Genomic DNA, 18,981 nt, shown 5'->3' on the forward strand with positions numbered 1-18,981 from the left:
AATAAGAATTTGCTATTACAATCCGTATATATACGTTGTGGTACGAAATAATAATAATAACAATAATAATAATAATAATAGTAATAATAAAGATTAAATTAATTCTTAAAAACTATTCGAGTCTTTTATAATTCTGTTAATCATAAAATCATGATAACAGATTTTAATTTCTTCTAACGAGATCGTAGTTAATTTCTTCTTTCTATTTTTTTTTCTTTTTCTCTATCAATATTCTCTATTCCGCCTTTAATTGTTTGTTTCATTTTTCTATTTTTTTTTTTTCATCTTTTTTGGAATGCCTGTCTATTATATTTCTTAAAAATTAAATATTTAATAGACATACACACACACACAGACTCACAGATTAATTTTCTAATAGACGATTAAAAAATGATCAAAACTATATGTATATATATAAATATATCTAATTAAACTATGACGAGATCAATTGTTGGAATGTATTATAATATTAATCCTCTCCACCTACTTTTTTCGTTTTGTTTTCTAATCTGAAGCTTTTCGTTTCTTAACCCTACGCACTCTCTCGTTCTTTAAAATATCCAAATCGATGATTTGTTGTCCCTTATTTATTGAATTATTTAGCCGCGGAAGGAAAGCGAAAATATGCATCGGGATTACGTGATTCCAAACTACGATGGGGCGGGCAAGTATGCGAATAACAATCGAGTTCCTCAACGCTGCAACCAATGCACTTGTTGCAACTACATATCAAACCGTCACCGCAAATTCCCCATGATTCGCTGGGCCCTCCGCAAACCTCTCCAGGACCCTTTAAAATATAATAATCAATTGAATATTTTTTAATATACAATTACAATCATTTTCTCCGTTGCGTTGGTTTTTTTGTTTTTCTATTTTAACGATTATTAATATTCTTCTTACGTTGAATTATATATATATGCAATTATTTATTATTTAACTATAATATATCTTGGTATAGTTATTTTTATATCTGATTATATATTATATTATATATATATTTAATAATATACCAACCCTATTGCAGACAGGGATTCCACAAAGAGGCGATATCGTGAAACCATATTTACACTTATCGCATTGATATCCACAACCATCGCAAATTTGTCTAACGTCTTCACGTCCTTGTCCGATAAAAGGATGAGCAAAGCTGCACGATCTGTAAGATCATTTATTTTTTATTTATTTTTTCCAAAAAAAAAAGAAAAAAATGTTTCAAACGAATAGAAAAAAAAAAAGGTACCAATCGTTCATATACTTACAAAAATATGACACAGAGTAGTACGAGTATGTAAATTGATTGGCCCGACATGTCGTTTCTAATGGCTGAAAATAAAAAGAAAAAAAAAAAAAACAAAGAATTATTATTTATCTAATAATTAATAACGATTATTAATTATCGAAAAACGTTCATTTTCAATATAAACTTAAATTAAACACAAAAATTCCATGTACGATATGGGATTTATTTATATTCCTATCATTTGTAACGAATTAAAAATAGATCAAGTATGCGAATAATAATCTAACACTTTTTTTTTTTTTTTCATATTACAATCAATGCATTATTATTATTTTTTAATATAAGCTAACAGTTTCTTCTTGTTCGTTCGTATTATCATTGATTTAATGATGTAATTACTCGGGAAAATAATTGAAAAATTGAATTAATAATAATTGTAGACTTTTCTCGTGTCAAAATAAAAAGAAATATGTATTAACATAATCGCCGAAAAAGAATATTTTTTTATTTTATTAATATGTATGTATATATATGTATCAAAGTTATCTCAAAGGTTATACGATCGAGAATGTAACTTTGGCCTCCCCGTACCTTTTTGTTTTAACACCGGCGACCACCCGGAATCAACGACGAGTAAAAGAAAACAAAAAGAACGATAAGATAATGATTATTATTTTTTTCATTAATAAGAAAACCAAAAAAGAAAATATCCGTTATCGTTACTAATTAAAATATATTTGAGACAGTCCGAAGAATTGCTTAAGAAGATGCAACCTAAACGATAAGAGCACGTGTTCGTTTAATGTTCGCAACACGTGTTACCCAGTTTTAAATAAATGTTATTATAACTAAAAAAGAAAGAAAGAAAAAAAAGAAAAAGTAAAAAAAGATATCGTCGTAAGAATTATTTCGTTGTTTTGATGTAAAATATTTTTCACAAATTAATTAAATCGAGAACTTTGGATTATAAATTTATTATTGTTTCATTATATATTTTTATGCTATCTATTAATTATACTATATCACCGTATTATTTCTTATTTTCGTCTAATACGATTTAAATTCGTGGATTCAAAAATAACACGTAATGGAAAACACGATGGGAATAATAGTTCGTCTTTGTGTTTTAAATGAAATATACTAAGTAATTTTATTACGAATACGAGAATTTTCTTTTAAATAAATCTAATTTAAAATAAGGTATACGATGTTGATTTCTCTAATAGCATTCCAACAAATTGCGTTAGTGTGGGTGAATTGGACTCACGTGAGAGAGAACATATGTACGAACTTTGTGTTCTTTGAACTATCATACTATAAATACCATTATCGAAGAAAGAAATAATTATACTCAGACTCTGTATCGATTCATTGAACTCCGCTTTTTCTACGAGATTTTCTTTTTTTTCCTCCCCTTATATTTTTTATACACTTCCAATGAAAATTTCTCTCAAGGTGAATGAATTCGAAGCTAGTATAGTCAAAAAATGTTCGATAAAATATGAAAAATATTTCACCTAACGTACCATTAACGACGAATAATTTTCATCGAATTAATTATAAATAATTATATTTAGTTATTAGTTATATAAAATCAGAAAAAACTTTCTCGGATTTTCTTGTTTCTTCGACACTTTCGTGAAGGATTTAATTTGCGAAGAACAAATTGTAATTGCAACGTGACACATATATCACACTGTTAAACAATTCCAAATTATTTGTTCTAATTGTCTTTCGCACTTATTAAACACACACGAACATACACAGAATACTGTCAAAGACGTTGCATCTTTTTACCACCTCCCCGAAGTGAAACACCACACGGTTTATGTTTTCTTTTTCCAAACGGGTCACCCATCCATGTTATCAACCTTACCCAACCGTTGCTTGACTTTAACTATCAGCCGGAAATTAATAATCAAACGTAATTGAAAATTATTCTTTAATATTAAACAACCCTTACAATTCCTACGTCGAGTGTACCAAATTCAAACGTAGATATTACGAAACGTAATATTAAAAATATCTAATAACGAACGTTTCAATCTAAACATTTAACGATAATTGTAAAAAAAAAAGGTTAAAGGATAAATAAAATAAATAAAAACTGACAAAACCTTGATATAATATATAACGATATTACTTGGAAATTAGAAATAATTATTACCAAAAAATACTGTCTCACTGATACAGCGAGATGTTCGATCTGAGTTGTTCTTTCTTTCTTCTTGTTAATCTTGATTTCGGCGGAGATAATCCAAATAAAAACTTTTTCGAGAAACGGTCCATCGAGATGAACGTCAAAGTCTCAAAGAGCACCGTTCGACGCATGTATGCGTACGTTCTTGATCCTACGTATTTAAATATCAACCGTGTGTATTTCTTTTTCTAACGCGAAAGAAAAATAAAAACAAGAAGAATAAGAACGAAAAAGGAAGAACAACAGAATGTAATAAAGTACGAAAAGAAAATAGACGAAAAATCTAAATATATCAGGATTATTTTGTTCTTTGGTGTTTCCTCCCTTTTCGACTAGGACAAAAATAGTAAACGAGAATAAATATCGAACGTCGACGTAATATAATCGAAAAAAAAAAAAAACAATAAAATCAATAACGATAAAATAGTAATAAAATAATTAGAATCGGTTCGATCACTCGTCTCGCGAATTTGCCGTGCGATAGACAAAACAGTTGTCCCACATAGCAAAAGAACACATAAACGCAGTCATCTCATGTTAATCCCCTCCCCCTATACTTTTCGATCATTCGTCGCGCATTCGATCGGAGAGACGCCAGTAAAGAAATTCTCTCATTTCTTTTTGTTTTATATTTTTTTTTCTATCGTTTGTATCCCCCATTCCTCCCACGCCCCCACCCCAACCCCCTCCGCCGTCTTACTCCTCCTCATCTTCTTGAGGGCAAAGACTAGTTCTCGCGAGAATGAGATTTATCGATATCCAGAAACAGAAAGAAAAGCCACTGGACTCTACCACCCACTCTCTCTTTTTTCCTCCCCCACCCCCACCACCCTTTTTTTCTTTCTTTATCATACTGACTGTCTGACTGTTTCTTATTCTTCTTCTTCTTCTTGTTTGATTGTCACAAGAAGCTTTTAAAATTCTTCCTATTCTCGGTTATCGCGCGTCTTGCACCTCCCCCCCTCACCCCCTGCCCCCTCCCCCTTCTCTTCTCTTCTCTTCGGCGATCATGTTAATCGCAATTCCGGGAGATGCACAGGAGTACGAGAATAATCTAACCCGTCGACGCCAGTAGAGACACGAACATCTTCTTCTCTTTTGACTTAAACTCAACTCTTTTCTCGACCTCAATGATAGTGAATGAGAAAGAATAAGAGAAAGAGAGAGAGAGAGAGAGAGAGAAAGAATATTTCTACGAAATCATTTGACTCTCTTCTAATGGGACCAATGTTCTATAATTTCCCATATATGTATGTATATATACATGAAAGACCGACAATTATCAAAGAAAATTTGATTAGGATCATTAGAAAAGATAGACAAAATTATCATCGTATCTTGATAATCGTGTTGCCATGATAAACATAAAATAAGTATATGTGATTTGAAAGAATACAAAAATAAAAAGAATTGAAAAAGTAAAGAAATTTGTTATAATAATAATAATAATAATAATAATAATTGTAGAATTGCGTTTAGCCAAGAGAGAAGAGGAGAGAAGAGTATTATAGTAAAACGTTAGAGAACTAACGTTTTGTTATTCTGAATGATCACAATTCGAAGATCATGATCGAGTCATACGTTTGATGGCGAATAGCCATCATTGAAATAATATGCGCGAGATTCGTATAATAAACTAAGAATAAGAGGAAAAGAGCCCACCGACGGGATGAATGGAAAGAACTTTTCCCTTTCTCTGTTTCCGTTATCGTGGCATGTTGGTGGTTAGAAGAGATCAACACCAGTGCGTAGGTGTTGCCGCGGATTCGGCTGATTCGTTCAGACGTAAACAAAATTTTAAACGAATCCCCGATGAGAGAAATCACGAGGAAGGTGGGGGGAGGATAGGAAAGAAACGCGTACGAACTAACATAAGGTGCATACCACCTCCACCACCACCACCACCACCAATCGTCAGGTTAGGCTAACATATCTCTCGTGTATTTCTAATAATAGCTATGAAAATTTGCGTTTCTCTTCTGGCCATGCCAGATTTTCTTTAAACTTACCCCCAACTCCTATTCCGATCCATCCCCCACCACTAAAATCAGACCCGTTTCCGAGTAACGTTAACCCCCCACCCTTTAACGAGAATTATTCTCTCACGACCGTGATGAGGATTCGCATATGTACATATATATGTTTCTTTATTTCGTAGCAGTTTCTCTACCTTACATCGAAAGAAGAATCTCATTGTCAGTAACAAATCGTTCGTCCGTCTTTTAACACGCGGTTCTCGCTTGCTTATTAAAAACAATCCAAAAATTTGTTTCCACTTTGAAATAATTAATAGATAATCGTTCGAATTTTTTGTTTCTTACCTTTTTTCTTTTTTTTTTTTTCTCAAATATAAGAATTACTTTCTATGTTACATTGATTTTTGATCGGTACGAATAGAATTATCGTTGAATATTATTTATTAAATAGGAGGTGGCCACTTAGGTGTGGCGATAATTTAACGATTGTTGTCTCGTCGAAAAACGCTCTTGGTTTATTAGGTGAGTTTTATTTTTATTCAATTTATATTAATATGGCAAACAGATATTTGAATATATTGTTTCAAAGAGAAATTAGTATTGTGTGTAAAATTCATTAGTAATTTAGATGAATTTTTATTCAAACGATATTGCAAAACAATCAAATAAAGGATAAATAAATGAAATGAAATCTTTTCAAGAATTGTACGTTTTCGTTCAACATGCACACCTTTGTTTGAGATGCATTCAAATGACCGCGAACTTTCGATGCAAACGATTCATTAAAATTAAGGGCCAAAAATGTTTACGTTACTATTCATCATTTCGCATTTATACGCGCTTATTAATTAACATCTTCATTGATACATGTTAATCAATATCTGTTATTAAAAAAAAAAAAAAGAAATTAAATAAATCGTATGCCAAAAAAGGGAAAGGAAAACAAACAAAAATACGTGGGTAAACTAAAGTAAATCGTACCACCTTGACTCATATCTTTTTTTAAAGATTCCTATGACTTTCTCTGATAAATTTATTTCTTTTCTTAAAATTCGACGATGCATCATCATCATGAGGAGACCCTAAACGTTTGGCAACGTTTTTCCATTTTATTACACACAATTAAATATCCGTTTGAATTCTATTCGCGTCATGTTTCCGGGTCATACGCCTAAGAAGATATCGCTTTACACGAATCATTTCTGTATCTGGCTGATTTCGGAAATAAACTAACAGTTGCATAGTGTCAAAATCGTAAACATCATCGTAATACATTAACCGCGCATTTAAACCTTTGCCAATTCACAACTATTTAAATGCCAACATTTTTTCATCTTCCGTTGTATATTAACTCTGGATATGTACAAAATTCATTTAATCCAATGAGATATCTCATATCCTTTTTGCATATAACTATCTCTAATATATCTTTGATGTTTATTGTTTACTCGATGAAAAATATACTAAAATAATCGATATCATCACATGAACGCGAGAATACGATTTCAAACGATGACGCAGATTCTTCTTATTTCTAACTCATCCACATATCTCGCGAATCAACAAATTATAAATATTTTTCATATCTTGATACATATCTCGTACGATCAATTTTATTAATAATAACATTTTCTCTCTCTCTTGTTCTCTATCTATCTCTTTACCTTTATCTCAAAGAATGATAAAAAAAAAATAAAAAGACTTTTCCGTAAAAAAAAGAAAAGAAGAATCCTTCCAAACGATTTCTTTTTCTCTTGCAATGTATTTATTTTTAAAACGTCACTATATACCCAACACGAGTGCTGTTAAATATTACTAACAGATTCACGTTTACGACAGTAAGTATCAACAAGAGGAGTATATAGATTCTTTTTCTTTCTTTTTTTTTTCCACCCGGTAAAGAATTTTGCATTAAAAGATAAATAACATAAATAAATGCCTGAACATATAAACTCGAAGGAAAAAAAAATAAAGAGATATAAGAAATAATTTTTTTTATTTTTCCTACGAAGAAAAGAAAACGATTTGATTGGACCGATAAAATCGGGAGAAAGTTTTACAATCTTCTTCGATATATATATATATATGTTTTTAGTTAGCTTACGTAGGAAAATACGTACACGGATCGAGAGAGGAACTTTAGGGTTCTCGGTTGAAAATAGTATGCGAGGCTGAATATAGAAGTGAAAGAGATAGACGTATCTAAAGTGCGATCTTGCCAAATGCTCATTGCGTTCAAAAACGTTAACACTAAAGCGAATTCGATTTAACGTATCGATTTGTATTACGAAAAAAGAAAAAGAAAAAATGAAGAAAAAAAACGCAGAAAAAAAAAAAATCTTTCATTCAAAGTATTCGATTAATAATATATGTATTCAACTGAAGATCTTTATAGGAACGTTTTATTTATTTTTCTTTTTCTTTCCCCTTCTCCCTCTCTTTAAATAAACACTATCGAAGTATTTATTCAAGGAAAAAGGGACCAAGGGTTATATATATTTTTTTTTTCCCCAACCTTAAATATATTTTCAAGCAATAAAAAGGTCTGATAATTTGATTTTGTGTTATTTATTTTTCTATTCTGATTTTTGTTTTCTTTTTAGGAAGACAATATGGGCATGATAACGCGGGTGAGGGGTCGTGTTAGAGCGAATTCTTTAACAGTGGACAAAGAAAAAACTGCACAAAGCGTTTGCCTTTTGAGTGCAGTTCTTTTACTACCATATTGTCCTCGTGGTCCATTACCACTTTTACCCTCACCGGCACCAGCATTGTATTCTGCTTTGGTTTTACCTGTGGTATTTAGCGCCAATTACAGATACCCTGTGTATACTTTAAAGGCTCTCGTAGAAGCAACAGCAGGTAAAAAAAAAAAAAGAATGAAAAGAAAAGGAAAGAAAAGAATCAACAGAAATTCTGAAATAACTCCCTTGAAAACTCCTTCGAATCCAAACGTTTCTAATAAAAACTCGAAATAATTATTCTTTCCTTTTTGGATGATTATATTACGTATATTATAAATTTTTAATAATATTCTATTAATTATTTATTATTTATCGAGAGTATAATGAACATAACGAAACGAAACAAAAATCCAAATCGCGACGAAAAGAGAACACACACACACCCACACACACACAGATTACGTATCATTTTATTAATCGGTCTACACAGTGTGTAATTTAATTCTGTTTTGTAAAATATAACTACTTGTAGTATATATCAAGGCGAATGATATCCGTTAACTCGTCGATATCAAAACATTCAATGGAAGATTAAAGTTATAGATTTACGAATAATCATTTGAATATACATACATATATATATATTTGACTATGCAATCGTACCATATTATCGACATAATGATCCACTGATATTTGTAATAGTATACACGTTTATAAAAATTGAACAAAAAGATAAACCGATTAGTAAAAAAATATTATATCGCAAAAAAAAACTTATACACGCATACACAACACATACATTAATAAGATAGAAAAAAATATAATCTTCCATATTGGAAGAATAAAAAAGAATATTTCAATAATATTTCTATTAACAAATAGACACGACCTATTATAATCTAATCGAAATGAATGAACAGGATAGTCATCCTATTTCTCTTTCTCTTTCTCTCTCTGTTTCTATCTCTTGTTAACTCTTTGAGGTATGGAGGTATAGAAAGTGTCCCACCTTTTTGATACATAAATATGAATTATTCGAGTCCCAAAAGAAAAAAACTTAATTGAATTATTATTTCATTATGTTTTTATAATACGTTATTCCTTTATAAAAAGTAAACAAACGAATTTGATGTGATTTGAAATATAAATCAAATTTCTAAACCACATGGGTGGTCTGTTATCTAAAATTCCAGGCCTCAAAGGGTTAATATATTTCGGATCATACCTTCTAATAGTTTCGCGGTTGATTTTTCTAAGACGATGGTCCGGTCCTTTCCTGATTATAGAAGGTAAGTCACCACTATGACGGAAGAACGTAATGTGTCCAGTGTCGACCAGGACGGGTTGTTTTATAGGTAGAGATTCGTCCGCCTGGTCGAACGCACGAATCCCGAAGGATAATCTTGGTTGCCATGTGAAACGTTCGACGCCAAGGCGACATCATCCCCCTCCGACCTCTTTATCCACACCTGCCAGTCCTCAGTGTCTGTCTGTCTCGTCTTTTTCGTTGATGATGAGTCCTCTCTCTCTTTCTCTCTCTCTTTTTATCCTGACTGACATCCATTAATATGCAAATTTGTATTACCGGCTATTGCGAAAAAAAATCAAACTGATCGACGGCAACATCGATTACGTTATCCTCAATTAACGGATATGATTGGACCCTAGTTGACGCCTAGTCATAAAAAAGAAAATGAGACATTGTAAATCTCTCAACATTATCTAACACTTATAGATCTTAGTTATTTTTAAAGGTTGCCCCCTTATTATTAGCAAAACGTATAAAATAGATACTTATACGAGGATCGCGTATCTCTTTACATCATCAGTTTCTTCCCTCTTTTTTTTTTTGTTTCCCTCTCCTTTTCATCGTAAAATCTTAAAGGACGAGAGATAGAAAAAAGAGAGAAAAATATAATGACGATGGTTCAATAGGTGTGATCATTTTTATTCGATACAAAATTCTCTTTTCCGTTCCGATTTTATTATAGGGATCATATTATATACAATTTTAATTTATTGTTATATGTGTAATAATATTTTTTTTTTTTTATATATATATATAACTATCTCTTGTAACATACTACCCCCTTACTTTTTTCGCGAGTTCGAGCGTAATCCTGTTTTCATTTAAAAAATTTAATCATTTTTATACATATATCTTAATTGAAATTATTATACATTTTATAGGTGGATTATCGAAAGCATGGAAACCCCTTTATCGTTTCTTGAAACGTTTATATGGACCCGTAGATCGTGCGGAAAATCTTTTTCTAAGGATGAAAAATATCTCAGTGATGGCTAATCAAATAGTATTTTTAATGCTCGCGGATAAAGTATTGGTACCTAAGGAAAGGATGACATGTCTTTACACACTTATGTTTTATAATGTTATCGCGTATTGCGTGAGCTATATAAAGGAACTGATAGAAAAAGAAGACTGGACACCCTACGTTACTTTAACGGAAAGATCGCAAATCAAACATCTTGCTATGTCGGCCACAAAGATTGTCTTAGAGTGGACCAAGGCTGTTACATTCGTCGTTACTCTGACCTTCATGCTCCTCGTATTCGGTTTAGAACAAGGACTTGAACATTACAAGTAAGTCTTCCGATCATTTTTTTATTCTTTGCAATAAATTAACGCTATAAAGTATTACCTTGATTTTCAAAAGGAGAACATCTCCTCTGCTGACGCATATTTTCCAAATCTTTAAGGATGGATAGATAATATGTGTCGAATAATTATAAATCAAAATATGATTTTCATATTATAAAATTATATTTATTAGAACATTGTAATATTTTTATTATTATTTAATTTTTAAACGCCAAAAATATCACTTATATATTCTCTAATTCGTATATCTTCTAAAGATATCGTACGTTTCTTATTAGGGTGAAATTTAAGGGATGTTTATCTATAATTATTCTTCCATGAAATATAAGGGACTATTAACATTAAAAATGATTTTAATATAGCGTTTAAAGATTAAATAAAAATTCGTATATAAATATGACAAATTAATTTGTATATTTTTTATTATTATACAGGCCCTCGACCCTGTATACCGTATTAACTTGGATCTACTATTCAGCAACGGAAAAGGTTTTCGTGGATATGTTTCCAACTATTCTAGGATATCTACAACTAGAAGCATTGGAGAATATCGAGAATCTTTATGCTCCTGTGATATTGAGATACTTTACTATTGGGATGTCAGCTTTCTTCAGTCTAATACTATTACCAACTGCACCCTGGAGATTCCTCTTTGTTGCAACGTATCTAAACGTTTACCTAAGATGGAAGGAACTTATGCAAAATTCAGGAGCGGCGTTAAAACGCGAACGAGAGATATTAAATCGATATAGAAAAGCTACCGCGGATGAGATCGATAGGTTCGATGATGTCTGCTCTGTTTGCCTTTATACCATGACAAAAGCTAGAGTGACACCCTGCCATCATCTTTTCCATGCGGATTGCCTCAGGCAATGCTTAAAGACTAGCGACAGCTGTCCCATGTGCAAGCGAGAACTTAAATTTGACTGAAATATTACGTGGCAGGCATGCGCGCTATATACTGAGAAAACGAGGAAAAAAAAAAAATTATATACATATATATATATACACGTTCGTTCCTTTTTATTTTTACTACTTTTTAATACTCTATCGCGTTAGGTTTCGTTCAGAGAATAATTCTTTCTGTATTTACGTTCAATCAACATTTACAATAAAGAAATCGAATCGTCGTTTTAAATAGTACACATGGTATATTTCCAATGGAAATTCTAAAAATAATTTTTTTCCCCCAATATCCATATCACGGTGTGTATCATTTTATTGCATTACTTATATTCCATCATATATTTGTGAAAGAAAATTTGTTAAAACCTTTTTATTTATTCAAATCAGAATTTCAAGTCAAAACTTAGATATATATATATATATATATTAGATGCTAAAATTAATTCTTGTTTTTTTCGTCTTAAAAAGTTATCTATCTTGAAGGAAAGATGAATGAATATTAATCAAAATAATTTCTTCCATATTCTACTATTTTTCTTCATCTCTCCAACAACAGGGCAATCCCACAACGATAGAATATGATATCTTTCGAAATGATTCATTCATCCATTCAATAACAGGATTTAAATTTACCATCTAATATAACTTATAACAAAAAATAATGTTACATTTTATATCGATAAAACATCCTAAATAACGATCGTTATATAAGAACGAATGTTTCTCTAAAGATACACTATTCTGTGATACATAAAAAAGGATATGACAAACACCTTTTCTCTGAATAAATGTTAATAAATAAATCACTATGTCTTTTATATATATATATCTATAATCTAGTATTATGATTATAAAAACTAACAATCATTGCTAATATTTTATATCAATGCATTAATTTATACCTTATCTATACAGATATTTGAATTAAAATTTCATTCATAATTTAGCTACGTTTCACCAGGATATTTAAATGTTACATCTTTATATTCCCCATCTGGACTATCATAATTTTTTATCGGTGGTGTATGACAAGGTCCTCGATTTAAATACGGTAAAAAGGTAAGATCAATCTAAAGTAATAAAAATGCATACTTGTAATTTAAAAAAATGACCGATATGATTCAATGCAATAAATTAAACGTATACCTGTATCGCTTCGTTGTATAATTCTTCTGATTCAGCTTTTAACTCTTGTAGCGCTTTGTTCTGGGATGAAATGAATCTATCAATTGTCCGAATATCATCTAAGTACTGTTTCTGTTTATATCTAGACCATTCTTTTTGTAACAAAATTCTTCTATCTTCTTCCTCTTCGGATAAAGGTAGAAGCTTTCTTGTCCTTTCTCTACGTAAGAAAAATATTAAAATTAACAATATATATCTACATATACAATGAATTGACAATAATCAATGAATTTTTGATATTACTCTTTTTCAGTTTTTAAATATAATGGTATCTCCAATTCACCAATAGGCTTTAATTGTTTAGAATGTTTTTCTAAACGACGAATAAACTTTTCTAACTTCTTTTTCTTTCTTTCTTCTCTTTCTCTAAGTATAGCCGGATCTAGCCTCTTCTTTTTTTTCAATGGTTCCGCACTGCGTACAAAACATAATTGACCATTTAGAATTTAATAACTTATTTCCTATTAGACACAATATTATAGATTATATTTAGATAATATTATGAAAATACATACAGGAGAGTATTGGTTATACCAAATTGTAACGGATAACCATAAGTAGATATGTTACGCATACATGTGGTAGTATATTTTGACAATCTGAAAAAATTAAATTAATTTAATAAATAGTCTATTGATACATTAACAGTATGATACTTTATATAATTTCATTCATATTCTAAATACTAATACAATTATATTCAATATAAAACTAACCTCGTTCTTTATTTTATATGAAATATATATTTAAATATTATAACTAATTCTTTTAATATAGTTTAATTAAAAGATAAAATTATAAAAAAATATAAATACCTTGAAAATATAGGTGAAACATTAAGAAAACCCATATTTTTGTCTATTTTGAATCACACAGAAACACACAGGAGCGTTGATTGCACTATCACGTTTAATACAAGGGAATATTTTATTTACTATATCTAATAAATTAAAATAGCCAATGGTTATCCAGCTTTTCTTGTATCTAAAAAACTCTTAACATAATATTAAAGATAATAGATTATTTAAACATTTTCATGTAAAAGATGTACAATAAATTTGTAGACATATTTACACATTATGTATGACAAGAAACCTAACCTACTAATGATTTGATTGAAACACCACTATTAGTGGTAACATGAACTAAAGATGCATTACTCATATAATATAAGATATAATTAATGTAACAAAAACTAAAAAATACAGAAATAATAAAAGCTTACAAAGAATACAGTATTCTTTGATAGTATATGATAGAATTTCAAATATTCTTTGACAGTATATATAATATAGTTATATTTTAATAGACTTTTAAAAGGAGAGATATATTTAATTTTTAGTGTATAAATATATGTGTGTGCCTTCAAAAATGCATTTAAACATATATTTTAAAAATCATGTAAGATGTTCAGATAGAAATAAATCTCCAAGATATGTTGTTAAATCCAACGATGATCACCTGTAACAAGAAGAAAACTATATTAATCATACAATCAAATGATAGAATAGCCTGACATATTAATCGTCCAATTCGCAGATGCACTTTTCAATTGAATTCTCTATTTATTTTGATCAAATCTCTATTTACCGTTGTAATGAAATTAAATTTAAACGCGTGATTTTACATTTACAAAAAATATATATATAAAAAAAGGAAAAGTACAAATATCAAATTACTAGAAAAAATAATATCTAATATAATTATTATGAAATACTTTTAAATTGAATTTTATGGAAAAGAAAAATTGCAAATTTAATAAAATACGATTACAGTGAGAAATCTTAAAATGAAACAAGAAAACAAAAATTACTATAATATTTACCGAACATTATTTAAGCTTAAAAATTTAATAATACCAAAATTTTAATATTTCTGACTTTAACTAAACACATGTGCATCTTTCTGACGATTTTGAGGGACACAAATCTGGTGTCCCAAGGAGATGGAATGGTCCATCATCTCCAATTACAATTACAAATTAATGACGAGCAAGAAAATATATATATATATAATAAAATATAAAATATGACTAGAAAGCTATTTTCGAAGAGTTCAAACTTGCTGTTGAATCTTTGAAAATAACTCAATAGTCTCAATAGTAGTTGCCCTCTTCAGCCACATTTAAGTGGGGGCCTCTTCGGCATTAGCCTCTTCGGCATTTAGCCTCTTCTTTCTTCATGCCCTAAACTCTGCTGCGAGGCATTTTCTAAGCGCATTTTACAATACATTTCTTCAACAATCGCAGACCAAAAAAATCCACAAGTCCTACAATTACATTTACTCGAATGCCTCAACAGATATTTGATCTAATCGATGAACCTATTATTAACACTTTGCATTTAAAAAATTAAATAATATCAAGCAGAAGCGGAAACTATGTCATACATCTTATGGTCTTACTTTTTTACTCGACCACTTTTATCTTTTATCTTTACTCTACTTTGTATTTATTATACATATATAAGAAATGAAGTACTCAGTAAAAATGACTAAAGAGCAAAGCGTTAATATACTTAATATTAACTAAGTATCCAACGTATTCAGCTATCTTCACTTTTTCTTAAAAAATTAATTTTTAAAAAAACGCAAAGACTTTTGAATCGTTCGATACTGATTTATATCTCGTGGTACAGAGTATCAGCAATATATGGAAAAAATAAAAGAAATATTTAAATGATAAATGAATCTAAAGGTTGCTGAAACTTTGTATAATATCCGGAGAAGAAATTTTCCACTCCTGAGTGAAAATTACAATCGCGCGACTTCTCCGGTCTCTACCTACTTACAAATTAAATATACATTCACACCTAAGTATGCTACCTGCCTGTATATTGGCAATATCTAAAAAGATCAAACATACGTACATACCCACCCACTCACTCCACGATTCTCTCACATACCACCAGGGTGCAAAAGCCTAAACTAGAGAGCATGCCCCGGGGCACCTCCGACACCCTAGTTCAAACGCGTGTTTTCTAAAATTATGGGAGTACGTACCAATGCTGTAATCGTCTGTCAAGGCTAGTGATTATTGCAAAAATGACTAATGCAAAAATACAAGTATACACTAGTATATATTGCATACTAGTTATATACGAGTATATCATAGTTTCCACAAATAAATGCGGTAACTCTACTATTCAAAACGATTTTATTACAAAAAAAAAAAGTAGATAAATTTAATATAAATATAAAAATATAGAAAAACTCGTATTTGTCATATCACACGTGATATGTAGAAGTAGTGTTCTCGGTATTAAATGATGTATTAATTAAAAAATATCGCGAAACGATGTACAAAACACTTTACCTAATACGCACACACAGGTGTAAAGTACATCGTGCAACCACTAGCACAATAACAGCCGCCAATAGGGGGAAAACTTAAAACTAAACCCACACTAACTGTTTCTCACCCATACGTGTAACACCTGGGCACACGCATAGATGAGAACGCAGAAAGTATGGGGGGGAGAAACGGGAGATTAGTATATTAGAAGCTGAAAATCCTGATCTAAAAAATATGATTAAAGACACATAAATATATAACAAATAAATACATTTTAATAAAAATTTATCTAAGCGGCTAAGGACTCTACAATTTATTTGATAAAAAATAACTTTTAATATCTTTTAATATCTTTTAATATATTTAAAAACCTCGGACGACTCCTTTCATTAAGTTGGCTGTTCTAATAAAAGAACTGGGCTTTGAGCCACCACTTAACTGCTAGAATCTATCCGTCGCGAATGAGTTTGTCTTCTTGCTCATTTATTTATAATATCGAAGTATCGATATATTAAAATTAATCGCGATTAGATAAACTAAGTACGAAGCAATGCATGTAAGACATTTATTACATGCTTTTCTGGACAAAAACGAGTAAATAAATGCTCGATTTCACCACTACTAACCACGAACAAAACACGTAATAAAAAAGAAAGTGCATTTATTAATTGCATTATTAATTAAATGAATTTAACCGGTGAGACAAGAAAACCTATCCTGAACTAATATAAATATACAATACAATATACAATATAATATACAATTTTCATGAGTAACTCCTAGAAAGGAATTACTCATGTGCTCGTCACTAATTTATTTAAATAATTACAACCAGTAACTCGTGCCGATTAGGACCTTTCATCCTCGACATGATTGAGCACCGGAGGGACTTTAAATTTTAACTCACGGCATAAGAAGTTCTACGATGGCTCCAAAACACTCCTACTTCGCAGCAAGTATTGTAGAATGCGAGTATCGAAGATCCATCGAAGATCCATCGAAGATCCATCGAAGATCCACGAAGATCCATCGAAGATCCACCGAAGATCCATCGAAGATCCATCGAAGATCCATCGAAGAATTCATCCCACATCTTTGATAAGGTAGAAAGTCCGCCGTCATATCTGTAAAATAAAATAGACCAAAATGATAAGTTATATGTAATATGATCCAAAATCGTATCAAACAAAAACAAATAAAATGTTAATAAAAATAGATACTTACAATGCATTCCAATGGGATGAAACTCAATTGCACCATGGTGATGCACCTCGCGTGAATCTAAAAACGCGGTATAAACGAAAATAAGAAACTATAGATGAGTTTCTTATCGCGAAACCGAAATTTTATTATACGACGAACAACACTGATTCTAATTCGCGTTTGATTTTAATTTGTTTTACGCCCGATCACTGATTCTAAACAACTAATTCAAAGACTGCTTTGCACACAGTCAATGCAAGTAGAAAAATCTTCATTGATGCACTGATTCTAATACGCGAACAGTCTGTGCGACTGTTTAAAGATAAAAATATAACTTTACTCGAACAAACTCTAATGCAATTACTGCCTTGGTCGCAGTTAATTTAATATATTATTTCAAAAATAGTTCGCGAACGCGACGAAATTGAAATGAAAACGAACGAACGTGCTTCTAATCCGTGATTTTAATTATATTTAACGATACAACACTCCCGTATATTGCTTCGCGCACGATAGCAATGCACGAACACTTGCAACACTTCACAAACACAATTCACAAACACTTCCAACACTGATATATTCCCATGATGATCTGAAACAGAAATAAAAACAAAATTATAAATATCATTGTTGTAAATAAAAAAATTATTATAATCATTGAGAAAGTGTTTAAAATAAAAATTGACTTACGTTTATTCTTCATGATGAATGCACGATGGGTATCCTACCCTTAGGATGACGATGACACACGTTTAAACCGAATAGAAGAAACTTACGGAGTTTCTTTACCGAAAAAACGAAACTTTTACATACGGCGTACAACACTGATTCTACTTTCCGATTCTTTTATATTTTATTTTTACGATGCAACACACGAGTACCTCATGCCTACGCGCTCGATTGCAATGATGTTCTGAAACAGAAAAAGAAAAAGAACAATTAATATCATCGTTATAATAAAAAACCATTAAAGTTATCATAGAAACGTTTAATAGGAAAATATACTTACTTTTAGTCTTCATTGATGACTGCAGGATGGGTATCCTACCCTTAGGATGACGATGAATAAAATAAAATTAAATAAAACTCTGAAAAGCTGAAACATACTAAAAAGATTATAGAACAATATATCCTGTGAATCATTCTGAAGGCATTGCACACTTTTAAAGATATTTTATCATAAAGAATCAATATAAATTCAAGCAATATTAATTGCCTTTATCTCACTACTTGTATAAAATTACATATAAAGTACTTAATATCAGTAAAAATTGTTAATAAAAATCGATAACGTTATATATATAATAGTTTAATACGTCACGTCGTTAGATCTTATTGTTAGCTCGTTGAAGGAATGATCTGGAATGAACTCGTAACCGCGTCCTTCATGTCGAACGTTCGGCTGTCTTCGTTTTGTTTTCGGCTGTCTTCGTTTCTTCTGTTCTCACTTCGAGAAATTCCTGGAATATACGTACACACATTCGTTATTGCCCGTAGATAGAATATTTTGTTTTCTTATTTTCTCTCTCTCTCTCTCTCTCTCACTTTCGTTCTCACTCTTTGCATACATTTCTGTATGGTTTAAAAAAAAGAATAACGCTTACCTCGATGAATATGAAGATAAAAAGAGTAAACACAATTGTTAGACTGAGTATATGTATTCCTGCTGGAC

General features: G+C 30.6%; 3 protein-coding genes across 4 annotated transcripts; 1 reads left to right on the forward strand and 2 right to left on the reverse strand.

Annotated features, from left to right (window-relative positions):
- Positions 1–495: 495 nt before the first annotated feature.
- On the reverse strand, positions 496–9,449 carry LOC122517750 (neuroparsin-A-like). Its single transcript, XM_043636299.1, has 4 exons — positions 9,329–9,449; positions 1,263–1,326; positions 1,018–1,159; positions 496–790 (listed from the first exon to the last, which is right to left on the reverse strand). Exons 2-4 carry the CDS (start codon positions 1,310–1,312, stop codon positions 596–598), a joined length of 387 nt encoding a protein of 128 aa, XP_043492234.1. The 5' UTR covers positions 1,313–1,326; positions 9,329–9,449; the 3' UTR covers positions 496–595.
- Positions 5,854–11,853, forward strand: LOC122517748. Its single transcript, XM_043636295.1, has 4 exons — positions 5,854–5,941; positions 8,023–8,281; positions 10,294–10,705; positions 11,158–11,853. The coding sequence occupies exons 2-4, from the start codon at positions 8,032–8,034 to the stop codon at positions 11,651–11,653; spliced, it is 1,158 nt and encodes a 385-aa protein (XP_043492230.1). The 5' UTR covers positions 5,854–5,941; positions 8,023–8,031; the 3' UTR covers positions 11,654–11,853.
- Positions 9,645–13,932, reverse strand: LOC122517749 (39S ribosomal protein L40, mitochondrial). 2 transcript variants are annotated; one of them, XM_043636298.1, is made up of 5 exons: positions 13,630–13,932; positions 13,330–13,413; positions 13,058–13,228; positions 12,776–12,974; positions 9,645–9,778 (listed from the first exon to the last, which is right to left on the reverse strand). In XM_043636298.1, exons 1-5 carry the CDS (start codon positions 13,662–13,664, stop codon positions 9,692–9,694), a joined length of 576 nt encoding a protein of 191 aa, XP_043492233.1. In that variant the 5' UTR covers positions 13,665–13,932; the 3' UTR covers positions 9,645–9,691. The 2 variants fall into 2 exon arrangements, with proteins under 2 accessions (XP_043492233.1, XP_043492232.1); XM_043636297.1 differs by lacking the exon at positions 9,645–9,778 and adding an exon at positions 11,726–12,699 and having other exon boundaries at positions 13,630–13,928.
- Positions 13,933–18,981: the final 5,049 nt, after the last annotated feature.

The sequence above is a fragment of the Polistes fuscatus genome, unplaced genomic scaffold, assembly GCF_010416935.1.
Source record: "Polistes fuscatus isolate 324 unplaced genomic scaffold, CU_Pfus_HIC Scaffold21, whole genome shotgun sequence".
NCBI lineage: Eukaryota > Metazoa > Arthropoda > Insecta > Hymenoptera > Vespidae > Polistes > Polistes fuscatus.